The 13,704-nt window shown below is 45.1% G+C and overlaps 1 protein-coding gene across 1 annotated transcript; it reads right to left on the bottom strand.

Annotated features, from left to right (window-relative positions):
• Positions 1-7,744: 7,744 nt before the first annotated feature.
• UPK1B (uroplakin 1B) lies at positions 7,745-13,135 on the bottom strand. Its single transcript, XM_009274429.2, has 7 exons — positions 13,067-13,135; positions 12,320-12,520; positions 10,681-10,755; positions 9,829-9,951; positions 9,367-9,546; positions 8,503-8,586; positions 7,745-7,875 (listed from the first exon to the last, which is right to left on the bottom strand). The coding sequence occupies exons 1-7, from the start codon at positions 13,133-13,135 to the stop codon at positions 7,825-7,827; spliced, it is 783 nt and encodes a 260-aa protein (XP_009272704.1). The 3' UTR covers positions 7,745-7,824.
• Positions 13,136-13,704: the final 569 nt, after the last annotated feature.

Raw genomic sequence — 13,704 nt, 5'->3', positions numbered from 1 at the left:
CCTCATCCAGAGTCCAAATGGTGCAATCAAAGTCTTTTTCCTTTCTTTATGTATTTTACCTTATAAACCACATTCCTCTGGGCTGTCCATCCCATGCTATCACTTCAGAAAGACTGAAGCACTTCTTTTTTTCACCTTTAGAGCTTCAGAGGAACTTAGGTCTGCATTAGAGAGCATCCATAAAGCCCTGCAACATTTTCCCTCATCCAGAGTCCAAATGGTGCAATCAAAGTCTTTTTCCTTTCTTTATGAATTCTGAAATGCTTGTAGTGGTGAATATTGTGTTAAATTTATATATATATATATATATAAGAACATTCTATATAAATATATTAAAAAGGAAATGTAATTAAAACGAAGGACTTGCCTAAATAGAATCCTGCACCCCTGTGAAACTTGGGTTGATGCATGTAACTGTTTTCTGCTGCAACTTTTGTAGCACTGAGGGTGTGAGATCAACTGGCTTTTTGCCCACAGAGGAGAAGCTAATTAGTTCTGGCTAATCTGTGGTGGGCAGAAGGCCTGAATCTGCCTTCCTGAGCCGGATCATGTCCTGGGAGAGGAGGGATGAGATCAGGGGAGACCAGAGTGCAAGAACTGATGTAGCTTTCCACCACAAGCTTCTCCCCAGTCCTTGAAAATGCAAACAATCCACTGGAGCATATATCAGCTTTCAGGCATGCCCAGGTTTTGCAGTTGTCCCTTTTGCCTCTCTCCATCTCTAGGAAAAAAGAAAATCTCTCGGGGTGGGTGTAGCTGATCCCAATTTGGTCTAGCTTTTGCTTGCTCCTAATCAATGTAAAGGCTTGGTGATAACTAATTCTGCTCCAAGCAAGGAATGGAAAGCTTGCCACTGAGTTCAACTGGAGATGGAGCAGGACTTTAACAGCCCTGGAAAGGAAGGATGGCAGGAGGCAAGTGCTTCCTGAGGGCTCCATGCAGCAGCCCAGACCTTAGATCTTGTTCTTGCAGGCAGTGGTCCCCTTTGAAATACTATTTGCTGCCAGGTCAAGGGAAGGGCTGGAAGTCAGACACTGTGAAAAGGACTGTCCCCATCCAACTGGCCCTGGTTTGTGATTATTTCTCCTGCTAGCTCTGATGGATTGTATTTTTTTAAGCTTTGTTCTCTGTGTGGACTTGCCTGCCTTTGTGCCTTATTGCTTTAAAAAAAGAAAGAAAAACAACAGCCACAAAAAAAAAGATGTTTTGCCAGGTCTCAGCCATGAGATTAAACTGGAGTTTTTATAAAAACAGACCTGTGCCCTCGTGATGTTTTGAAACATTTTCTTTTTCCTGGATTTGGTTTATGAATGTGGTGCAAGTGCATTTGTCTTCCTCTGACATGGAGTTTGAGCCCTTCTTCTGTTGTGTGAGTGGCCAGGGCACTAAGCTGTGTTTGTTTGGGTTTTGACTGCAGGGATGAAGTTTGGGCCTGATCACACACGTTTCTGATTGGAGGTTATGAGGGCTGCAGCTGCTCTGCAGCTCTGAAGATGAAGCGAGGGCTTGGAGACTTCTGTAGAATTACCATTATCTGAAATGCTTTAAAATTTCCAAGGGTAAAATTCATCTTTTTTCTTACCATTTCTAGTTCTATCAGGCTGAAGTTTCAGTGATGCACAGCCACATCCTCCCATTTAGCACATCTGCAGAATTCTGCCTTGCCTGTGATAATGTAGAGCAACGCAGAATAGAGTCTGGAAATACTCTGGGATCCCAATGCTGGTAGAGGGGAAGCCAAGCTGGAACAAGAGAATTAACTATGAAGCCTCCGGTGCATCATGTATGCACTTCTGTTGACTTGTAAAGGACAAACAAGAACTTAAAAAAATTCCAAATTAAGTTTCCCGGTTGCCTGGATTCTTGCAGTGCCATCATTGATTCAACCTCTGAGCTGTAGTGTGGAAGTGAATATTATTAGTATCATCTCTCTGTTATTCTACTCTGGAAAAAAAGACAGGGATTCTTGTGGTTGTAGCCCCAGTGGGCATACCTGCAGTTCAGCCTGCTCTTTGTTCCCCTTAAAGAGCGGATGAATCATTAGGTTAAATGAAATACTTTTTTTTTCCCTACGCAGCAGCTGAACTCAGGGCCTGACTCCCTTTCCTACCTCCTTCATGACTTTGATTTCCCTTTAGGAAAATGCCGGGGTTGTGCTTCCTGCTTACCATGGCAACTGGCACACAAAGTGAGAGAGAAAAACCACGTCTGTTGAACTCTGGAATTGTTGTTAGCCATAGCCAATTATCAGTGCTGCACAAGAAACAGTATTTTTGTATTCTTTGTGCCACAGAGTCTAGCAATGACTTGGCCATAAGACGAGAAGAGAATCTCAAACTGCCCCCAGCATTTCCATGGTTACGAAAATCAAGCAAAAGGCACACTGCAGACCTGGTCAGGCTCCACTCGGGACCGTGCGCTAAATCAGGGTGCTTAAACATGTGGAAGTGCTTGAACACAATTTCAGCCAATTCCTTTTGCCCGCTTTCCCATCACTACGAGTTTGAAAGTCTGACTCAGGACAAGCATCTCTGTAGGTTGTATTGGAAGCACCAGCTATAACATCTTGGATACTTTCAACTAAGCCAAAACCAGGATTAAGCAAGTTCCCAAACTGGCTGTTAACTAGGAAACAATCTAACCTGGTGCCAAAGAGCACTTGATACCAGTGTCTTATGCATCCTCCTTGCAACACAGGAGTCCAGCAGCTGTGGGACACAGGACACATCTAGCTGGTATCCCACTGGATGGAGCTAAAGGTCAACTGGCAGCAAAGGGAAAGCAGGCAGTGCAGGGAAAGAAATTTAGCCCAGTGGGGGAGACTTGGGCCAAGCTGGCACAAGGCATCGACAACAGCAAAAAGAACAGGATCATAATGGCCGAGACAGAGAAAAGCAGTGAGACCTCTGAGTTCATTTTCTGTGTGAGCAGGATAAACTTTTCAAAGAACATGTCTCACCACAAGGGTAAAGGATGAACAGTTTCAGAGTTAAGGATTAAAAATGAATGGGAGCTGCGAAGCTCAGACCTGGCCAAGTCCTGATGCCCCCAAAAGTTCGATATAGTATGAATGTTAAAACAAGAACGTTTGGTTCACTCCATAATAAAAAAGGGTAGCTATTTTCTCATGTCTTATTTGCAAACTGCAGTGTGAGATGAACTACATTTTGCAAACCTAGAAAATTCATAGGAATTATGTGATGCAGTCTGGGTACAGATACATCTTAAAACTGGACCTGTTTTCTCCCATAGCACATCTGCTACAGGGAGCACATATCTCTCTATCTTTTAAATCCCTTATCTGAAAAGACCAGGAAATATTTTAATCCAGCGAGAGGAAATGGTTTCAAAGAAAACTTAGTAGCTGCTTAAGAATGAACCACTAGGAACAGGAACATGGGAACAACCAGAGCTGGAGAAAGGAGAATAACACACATGATGGTTTTTAAACAGGGAAAGTCTCCAGGTAAGTAAAACCTGAAAAGGAAAAAAAAACACCCGAACAAACCCAGCCATAAGATACAGTTGAACCAGTCTGAAAAATATCAGGTATTGTTCTTTCCCTCCTCCTTCATAAGAGTCAGGCAGAAGTTTAGATCAGAAAAAATAGGTGCTCACAAACTGCTTTACTCACCTTTTTTTTATATTGTGAGGTAATTTGCTTTAAACGTCGAGGGTCAGACAGTGGAGGCAGAAGAGAGATGTAAAAAGACTAGGCTAGTTATTTGCAGGGATTATTTGAAGTGGCTTGGCTTTACCTTCTCCAGCCTCTGTGCCAGCCACAGTACCCTGCTAAAGGTGAGCGTTACCTTGGGAAAAATAGAGAAGGAAGGTTTTCAATCCTGCATTCACTCACAGTCAGCAACAGCCCTGGGTAGCCAGAGCAGCTCACTGCTCATCACTTAGCTCTCTTGCAGAGTTTGTCTCAACTAGTGAACGTGCAAGAACTGCAGATGACCGTGTCTATGCTGGAATTTCACCTCGCGTGCAAGCTAACACAGTCAGAAACACCCTCACCTTTTTTTCCTGTTGAGGATAAACCCTCAGCAGTCATCCTCAACTCCTCACGCAGCAGGATCTCCTAAAGATAGATGCCTGAGATTACAGGGAGAGTTCTTGCAGGAGGTTCCCAGCATACCACACGTTGCAGAGGCTTTCCCCAGTTGCCAAAGAGGGCAGGGCTGCCAAGGGGTGGGAGAAGGAGGCTTCATTTATGAGCTAGTTTTAGGTCATACTTGGTCCTAAGAAACATTTGCTTGGCACAAGTCCCTCTTGTAAGGAATGTGAAAAACTAAGATGCCAGGGCAGTGAGCAGGATGGGAAATAAATCATCTGAGTCAGAGGATAGCGAACACCACCAACAGCCTTGTGCTGGTTTTTGCAGTGAGGTGGGTAGCCAGATGCAAGCATGGCACATAGTGGGCGTTGTACGTCATACGCGAACCATCAAGGTAAGGAGAAATAGGGCCTGAGAGAGCCTGTGCGAAGAGATCTTATGCAGAAGAAGAAGTGAGGGGAAAGGAAGAAGGGGTAGGAAAGCCTGTTGGAAAAATGGGGTCAAGGTGCAGAGTACAGAAAAGTAGCCCACATTGCCCCATTGCCTGAAGGAACAGAGACCTTCAGTGCTGCCAGCCACAAACATTCAAGAATGTGAAAGACGTGTTTGTGTGTGTACGGGAGGGGAGCAGCCGAGGGTTTGGGATTCTTGTTGGCTTGAAGGCCATGCTGCTCTGTCAAGTATGAACAGAGGATGTTTCTCAGCAAGACTCTGATTTCTCAGAGCTGGGAATATTACAGTGAATTAATAATCTAAAAATACAGTTGGTAAATCTGTCGGAGAATGGAAACATGCTTTTTTTTGCAAGTAGAGAACTGTGAGTATTCACACCTACAGAGAAGAAATACACAGAACAAATCTGCAAACAAACCACGCAGCTTCCACCTGGAGAATTTTTTTCTTCATCCTGTCTTAGTCCAGCAGTTTTTATGCATCTATGCATATTGCCTGCTCTGAAGACCACATACATCCATACCTTCAGGCAACATTCCAAACAGCTGAGAATGAACAGGATTTCTTTACAAGCCTCAGCCAACACGTGAACCAGTTCACCAGCATTTCTGTTGTGGACTCCATCCATCCCTTCCTCACCCTCCCCTGGCATCCCAGGTAGGGAACTTGCAGAGATTGGAATCAGCCTTCAGAAGCTGAAAAACCAGAAAAAGCTGTGCAGGATTTTTCACAAGCCTGCTCAACATCATTCTGCCATCAGTTGAGTCTTCTTCTTCCTCCTTAGTTCAGGTGGATAAAGCTGTTTTTTCTTCTGGTTGCATTGTTGCATGCTTGGCACTTCTGCACAGATCCACCATTGCCCAGATCACTTGTTCATCACAGCTTTTATTTTTGTAAAACATAACTCATAATGTGCCACGTGAGGGAACAGCTCAGGAAGCAGAAGGCTTAGGACCACCTGCTTCTGTGGTCCTAAAGTTTTCTACAGGCCGTATCTCCAGCCACATCTGTATGCAGAAGGCATTGCTAGTCTCCAGAAAGTCCCATAGCCAGTCGTTTCACCCATTTGCAGAGTTACTTGAGTTTCAGAAATAACTTGAGCAAGAGACCTTTACACAGGTGTGCAGCTATCCATGAAGGCTGCCATGACTGAGGAGTTATTGGATACAGGCCGTATCTCCAGCCACATCTGTATGCAGAAGGCATTGCTAGCCTCCAGAAAGTCCCATAGCCAGTCGTTTCACCCATTTGCAGAGTTACTTGGTTTCAGAAAATAACTTGAGCAAGAGACCTTTACACAGGTGTGCAGCTATCCATGAAGGCTGCCATGACTGAGGAGTTATTGGAGGGGTTTGGCCAAGCAAGGACAGAGGCTGTGTGCCTGCACTCTCCCTCCTCCCCCATTTCTCTCCTCTCTGCTGTTGCAGTTGGTAGGCATTTGCAGTTCACAGCAAGTAGCAGAGAACCCAGTCTTTGCTATTGCTGCCTAACTTAGGCAGACACTGATTCTCTTTATATTTCTTTAGATTTAGGTGTTATTGTAGCTTTCAGCAACATATGCACACACACACACAAATAATTAGAAACCAAACCCAGACCACTTCCATACGCAGTCCCCATGGTCCACCCATGTCCTCGAGCCTCACAAAAAAGTGATGAAGATTAATTTCCTTATGGAAATTGCTGAGAGTTCAGGCTCTCCAAGACAGTCACCACCCCACTGAACTAGTGGAGTGGCTGATCCATGGAGATTTTCCTTTTTGAAGGCACACTCATACAGCAAAACCCCTCTATGTTGCAGGGACCTGTTTCTCCTTCAAGCTGTTCACCCTCATAGCTGCCTCTTTCTCTCCCCCAGTACTTTAGCAAGGGACTATGCAGCTGCAGAGTTTCTGTAGCACCGTGCATCATGGTGCTTTGCACTCAGATCTTCAGGACGGGGTTACAGGACTTGAAGGCCTGCCTTTGCACTGCCCAAGATGTCCCGGATACAGAGCTTTATCATTTCCCCTTCCCAAACACACAATCTTGAACAAGAAAAAAAGTTAACTTCCACTTCTTTTTAATTAGCATTTTGGTGGATATACAAAAACAAAGAATCAAGGCAGCTGGCAAGTGTCAGGACCTGAACCAGTACACCTTTGGAAGAGGCTTCACCTTAAAAGGCTCTATACAGGAGCATATTTCACACAACACATGTAACTGCTGAAGTGTTCACCAGGAAAGACACCGTATCAGTCTGGGGCAAAGTAAATAGCCTCTATTGAACTGAGTGAGAACTGTAACTGCTGATGCAAGGACTGGATTTGGTTCAGTTAGCTCCTTGCTTGCATTTTTCACAAGAGTTACTCGTTGCCATTATTTGCTGTTTGTCCTACGTGATCCAGGGATGTGGAAGGGCAGTACACAGGGGACGTGACCATATACATGCAGGTAGCTGAAGCAAGAAGCATAGTAATCTAGGGGCTTGGGACAGCCACTTTTGCAAAGCCAACTACAGCATAGGACCCCTTGTATTCTGCACAAATTCTAGCCTGTGTGAAATCTTGTGTGAAGTACATAACAGCTTTTTGAAGGAGTTGCTCATTAGCAAGAGGAGCTTTTTCTAGACTGGCACTTCTGAAGGTAGGAGCACATGCAGTAGCTTCATCAGTGACAGGAGGTAGGCTTGAATATAGGCAGCATATTGCTGAGGAGTGAGCTAGCCTTTTATTGGGCTTGACTAGCAACAGACTTTTTATCTGTGACATGTCTTTACTGCTGACACACTTAAACTCTTAAGAGAATCCGCCTTAGAATAAGGCAAGGGGTGACAGAGACCAGGAACAGAAGTTGAACGATAAAATATATTAGAGAGGTCTGCAGTCTTCTCTGTTGCAGCATTCGTCTTTATTGGTCACAGGAGGTTACTGTTTTGCTCACACAGCCCTTGCCAGAGCCTTTAGCATTATAACTTACATTCAACTTAGTTTTAGAGATATTTTTTTCTGGAGCAAGCATATATGGACATTTTCCTTTCTGATGTCATCTCAGAACAAATCGGATCACTTCTTATCTTATGCTCCAAGGATTTCTTGCACAGCAAAAGAAGGATTGTGCCTCAGCCAGGAGGCATTAAGACTGCAGAACAAGGGGCAAAGAAGGGACAAGAAGACTCTTTCCCGGAGTCATCGAGTTTTTGGAGGAGCAAAAGTATATATGGGAGATGTAGTGGGAAAACTTCAAATCCTCCACGGCACAAGGAGAATGGAGCAGGAGACAAACGAATGCAGTTTCACACTGTGCTTCAGGACAGCACTGAGGACACTGGGCCTTCAGTACTCAATTCTGCTCCAGTAGAACATGGTACCAAAGAGGACGCAGAACTGAAACGACAAGACTGCTAAGTTTCTCTGCTCCCCGTTTCCTTCTCCCCACCTCTCCCCCAGCCCCATTTAGTCCTACTGATAGGAGAGAGCAACAGAAATTCTTGATAAGCAAAGTCCGTTCAGGCAGAGGAAGCTTAAAGCTTTTTATCTGCACAGAAGCTTCACAGTGAAGAAAGAAGATATGTGCAGCCATAACTATTTGACTGGATCACTCAGCTCGCTGGGATTATCTGTCACGAAGCTGCTGAACCCTGAGTACTTAAAACACTCATACAAAGTCTTCGAACTAGAAAGTGAATAATCTGTCATGATTACTGTTTAGATGATCCAATACCCTTCACAAACAAGTATTTGCAAGCTGTGTTTGCTGTGTTGTATTGCTCAGATGGCAGCAGGCCACAGCAGGCCGGAAGGCCATCTAGCTCCTTGCTTGTGGAAGCCAGAATGGAGGGGAACTTGTAAATGTAGCCCTGTTAGTGGAACAGGCTACAGGCAGATTGGTGGTGAATGAATAACTATAATCTACAGACATTTTAAATGCATCAGTCCTGTCATCCACCTCCACCCAACTAGGTGTGGAATAGCAAGAGAAGAGAAGAGGAAAGGCAAATATTTTGTACTCACAGTCCAGCAGAGGATAGCAAAACCAAACCAGGCAACACCCCAGGCATGTGTGTTCATTGGCCCAGAAATAGCGTCATAACAACCCTGTAAGACAACCGTGAATGAATCAACACCAGCTTTGAGCTTGTACCAGAAGGCGACAAGCTTATCCACCTCTGAGAGAGACTGAGGTGGCATGCTCCTCTCCTACTGCAATTTGGGTAGCTCACAGGGTCCCAAGAAGACAAGCCAGAGCTACACTGCTTATTGACAACTTGCAGATAGCTTGCCTATTTCTAGCTCCAAATACAAAGTAGGCCCATCTCAGACACTTCAAGGACAACTTCCCGTGCCATCCGCTTGCCAAGTAAACATATATAAACGAACAGCCAACACAGAGTTGACCTCCAGAATCAAGAAGCTGCAGACAAATTTGGAAGCTTGAATGCCTTCTAGAAATGCTTGCTAGTGCAGAAGTTGATGCTCATGACCCAGCAATCTGTTTGAATAGGACAAGCTGGTCTACTGAAAAGTTCTACCCTGAGGAAGAGAACTGCTGACTTGCTCACTCATATTGTATGCACTCATCTTTGGGCTAAGTTTGATTTAGCTACTGTCCGTCTACGTGTTGGAGATGACACTTCTTACTGGTGGCATTGGGAGAGTTCTCTTAATAGTTCTCTCTCCATCGGGAAAGCCTTTATTACAACCTATCTTGTGTCCAGCAACGTGCCCAGGACCGTACAGGCATTGCTTCTCCTCCAGAAAGCTTTTGAACACCTGTAGCTTACAGTGGAGGAAGAAGGCTATTCACTGTTTCCTTCCCTTCCAGCAAGGTGCTTTTGACCAATGTATGTTAACTGGAAAAAGCGGAGAGGATCTTACGTTGCTGTTATAGTAGCCGGGGACTCCAAGCTTGCAGCCATCGAGGTTGACGGGAGACCCTTGGGCATCCATGACACAGCAATTGTGCGGCCAAGGGAAGTCAGCATCGCTGTGTGTCATGCGGAAGGCAGACATGTACTCCTGCCAGTCGGAGGGGCCATGCACTCCGCAGCACTGGTTCTGCAGGGCGAGAGAAGGGAACGGTCTTTACGGGCCCAGGTCACAGCCCTGCACATGGCTGGTTAGGCATTAACCACAGATTTATGGGAGAGATTTTTGAAGTGCCTGCCTTTGACAGTCTGCCATCTGATAAACGAGCAAAATGGGGAGTGTGGCAGGACTTTCTCTAAGGTTCAAGGCAGATGCCATCCTCTTTATTACCAAGTGGCCCCAAGGAGGACTTGAAATTCCAGGGCTGCAGAGCATTTAGTAATTAGTGAGAGTTTTCAGTGTTATTACTACCTGAAGCATGAGTTTATTCCATGTCTTTGTGACCCCTTCAGTCATCCATTTGTCATTGTTATTTACTGTCTCTGACTTCTGATACCTCTCCAGCATTTGCTTCAGGAAGAGATTCGGAGTGAGCTACAGAAAAAAAACAGAGAAGAATGCAGGAACTATGTAAATAAGTGGCCAGGTAAAGCAAATATAGTTATCTGGGGTGGGTTTGTTAGCTTGTTTCAGTGTCCTGCTAGAGAACAGGAATGCTGCATCTCCCCCAGTTTTACGCACAGGAGACTAAAGAGCAGGATTTGGGGAGCAGCTTGAGCACGACTCTTAAGCAGGCCCTACCAGATGTCAGATCACAGGAGATGTGCAGAAGTTATGGGTTACATTTGATCTGTTGCTTGGAACTAAAGCACCACTAGTCATTCTCCCCCCTGCCAATATCTCCAATAACCCACGTAATCTTTCCCTCACTAGTAACACTGCCTGGGGCAATGCTGAAGATTCATCTTCTGCATGCATGATAGATTAATCAGTTTGTAGGTGAAAGACTTCTCGTGGTTTAAACATTGTATTGATGATTCAGCTAACCCATGCTATTATTTCCTTAACTGCAAGGTTGTAAACATTTTAAAATGTTAAAAATAACAAAACTATGTTAAAAAGAACAAAGTTATTTCCTTGATTGGAATGCTGATGTTGGAGACTTTCCTTGTGGGGTCTTATTCTAACTCAGCAGTAGTCCTTTGAGTTTACACTGTACCACCACACAGGCCATTTACTGCACTGAACAGGACAGCCACGTGCCCTAGGACTGCAACATTTCCCAGCGTGGTTACAAGAATACATGAGGAAAGCAATACTCACGAAGTCTCGGTGAGTCGCTGCCGTGATGCAAGAAGCCATTTCAAATGCGTAAGTGATCAGCATCAGAATAATATACTGTGGGAGAAAGACAGCAGAGTTAGCTCTTGGAGAAACAGTTAAGCAGTTTCTTCCAGTTCTGTATTTTTCAAGATTAAGCCCGAAACCCTGCTCAAGGCAAAGGAGGCCAGGCTGTCCTAGTCTCCTCAGTCCTTTCCATTCCCCTGAACATTCATGTAGCCCTTCCCTGTGCTTGTTTCAGTTTGCAGTCTGCTTTCTTGAAGGTGTATGACCGGAATTGTTCTCCGTCTCACAGACAAGATTTCATCAGAACCTCATGGCATTAATACCACCCTGCCTCTATGGAAAATACTTTGCCTGATATGTCCTAGAATAACATTTGCCCTTTTCTTTGTTGCATCTCATTGGCAACTTATGCTTGTTCAATGTCTCCTCCTTCCACTTCCACTTGCCAGCTATAAGCTTTTCAGCAAGAAGCTGTTCACTCCTAGCAGGAGAGCTTGTACTTTGGGGAAACAGAAGGTGCAATTTAGGGTGTCATTCAGATCCTCCTCATTTTGCATCATCAGATTTCCTCCACACTCCTACTTTGTAAGCAAAGATCCTTCACAAAAACAGATCCTGAGGATCACCTCTCATAGTCTATTTCACTGTTTCTCTTCCTTCTCAGCACAATCCCTTTAACCTTTCCCATATTCCCTTCGCAGTTCTCGTGCCTCTGTTTCTCCTCCCGCATTTTATAATGTTCTCAGATTCAAGGCATTTGTTTTCTTCTTACCCCAGTTTCTTCCCCTTTGTAACCTTTCTTCTCTCCTATGCTACAGCCTTGGGTTTCAGCCAAGATGCCAAAATTCAGAGTTAAGGGAATTCTCTTCCATCAGCTGTTTGCTGGCGAATTCCCTGGCACAAGAGTTCAGATCTCTAAGTGTCTGCTGTTTAAAATAGGCACCCTGCCATCCCATATTAATCCAAGAGAGAGCCAATTCCAGAGTTTTCAGTTCAACTCATCTTTAATGCAAGCATCAATTAAGTTTCACCACTATCAACCTGAAGGACTAAGTAAGAAATCATGCAGAGATTTGTTCACATCTTAACATTGTCCTTGGCTTATCCAAAGCTCTCTGTCCCCACCCCTGTAATTTCTGCCTGCCTGCTGATGTCTGATGTTCTCAATTGCACCCATATTTGGTATACTAACACATACTACTGCCTTGTACAGAAGTCATTACTTATCAGCTCCTAAGCTGAATCGTACATGACAGCTGAAAGGCAGTAAGGCGTGGGGAGAAACAAGGATCTAAACCACATCCCAGCTACATCTGATTGCACAAGTGCTTCTGCGTTGCTTCAGGGCAAGGTCAGAGTCAAGCCAGTCAGCTTAACCCTCCACTGTGGCTATCACCATTAATTCCCTCAACCTTGTCTGGGAGCTTCTCACGCATGTGTCTCACAGGAATCACCTTGTGGGAGACCACAGCCATGGTCAAGAAGAACCTTTGGCTCCTCATCACTAATAAAAGCTGTCTTTGCTCAGTGGGTGATTACCAAGGCGAGCAGGGAAACTAAGGCGGCTTCTTTTTCAGTTTGGCAGCAATGGGTGGGCAAACTTTGCTGTACTTACCACCAGCAGCAAGGTCCTGTTGGACTTAATGACTCCAACAATGCCAAGGATAGACAGAGCAAAGAGTGCAAAGCCAACAAAGATGCCAATCCAAGCGGCAGCATAGATGTCATCGTTTTCTGTGGCTTCCAGCAGAGGGTAGAGACCATGGGGATCGGACACAAAGAAGATGCACTCTGCTGTCAGGGCAATGCCGCACATCTGAGAAGTGCAAGTTTGGGAAATCCATTAGATCAAGCTTCCCCAGAGAAATAGCAGAGACAGAAAAAGAGGGAGACCGCTTTCCTTTCATTCAACTTGCTGCCAAACAGGAGCTACTCAACTCCTCCTCTGCATGACTCTACAATCTCTTGTATTGTGCCTTCACAGAAGAATTGCAGGCAAAACTCACCCAGCCTAGACCTGAGAGGTCAGACCTGGGACTTGAGGATGTCAAGAAAGAATTAACAGAACCTTTCCCATCACTATATGGAGGGAGGTGGCTGGAAAGATGTTGGTCAGCAGCAAGGGCTCTTCTCCTAGAATTCATGTTGGTCTTGTGAACCAGTCCCTGCTGTCTCTTGCTGTCCCCTCCCCACCCAACTGATCAGCTAGCACAGCTCTCCTTTACCCCTCCTCTCACTCTCTACTGGTCTATTTATATGTGGATTTCACGTGTGAACAGGGATTTCATGGCTGGGAACTTCTGTTTTAAGAAGTGTCATGCTGGAAGGAAGCCTCCACCCATACTTGTCCAACTTCACTTACCCCAATGACCACATTCCCAAAGACTAATGGACCCTGCAAAATGCATATGCCATCATCGCTTTTTGCCATCTTTAATTCTTCACGCAACCTGGGAAAAACCAAAGACAGTCTTCAGTTAGATCAGTACAATAGGCTTCACTCAGAAGTAGAAATTATCCCTGAGGAGAAAGATGATAGACAGAACCTGCCAGCCTGTCTGTACACCTCCCACCCCTTGCTTCATAGTAGTTTCAGAGGAGAAACTTCCCCAGGTGTGAACCTGGTAACTCAAACTCTCCCTGATACTTGAGCTATAGAAGATTGGGACCACTCTGGGGGCAGCCAGTGTCTTCAGCTCCCTTTTGGGTAGGGTTTTCATCATCACAACTGTACCCATGCAAACCTCAGCTCATGGTGTTGCATTTCCACCTGGCTAGAAACATCAGCTACACCCGGATGGACAGGGGACAAGTTCAGTGCCCTCATCTCACTTCTCTTCCAAAGGAGCCAGCTTTACCCCAAAGTATGCTATCCACCCCACTAGACCTTTCGTCTCAGCCAGCATTGCCATGGAACCAAACTGGTAACCACGGCGCTTTAGCTGTATCCCACACACATACCTACGGCTCATGGATTGGCAGCACCTTGCTGAGGATAGC

The sequence above is a fragment of the Aptenodytes forsteri genome, unplaced genomic scaffold (assembly GCF_000699145.1).
Source record: "Aptenodytes forsteri isolate BGI_AS27 unplaced genomic scaffold, ASM69914v1 Scaffold379, whole genome shotgun sequence".
NCBI lineage: Eukaryota > Metazoa > Chordata > Aves > Sphenisciformes > Spheniscidae > Aptenodytes > Aptenodytes forsteri.
The sequence above is the reverse complement of the archived record's forward strand: the minus strand, read 5'-3'. Positions and strand labels throughout refer to the sequence as shown.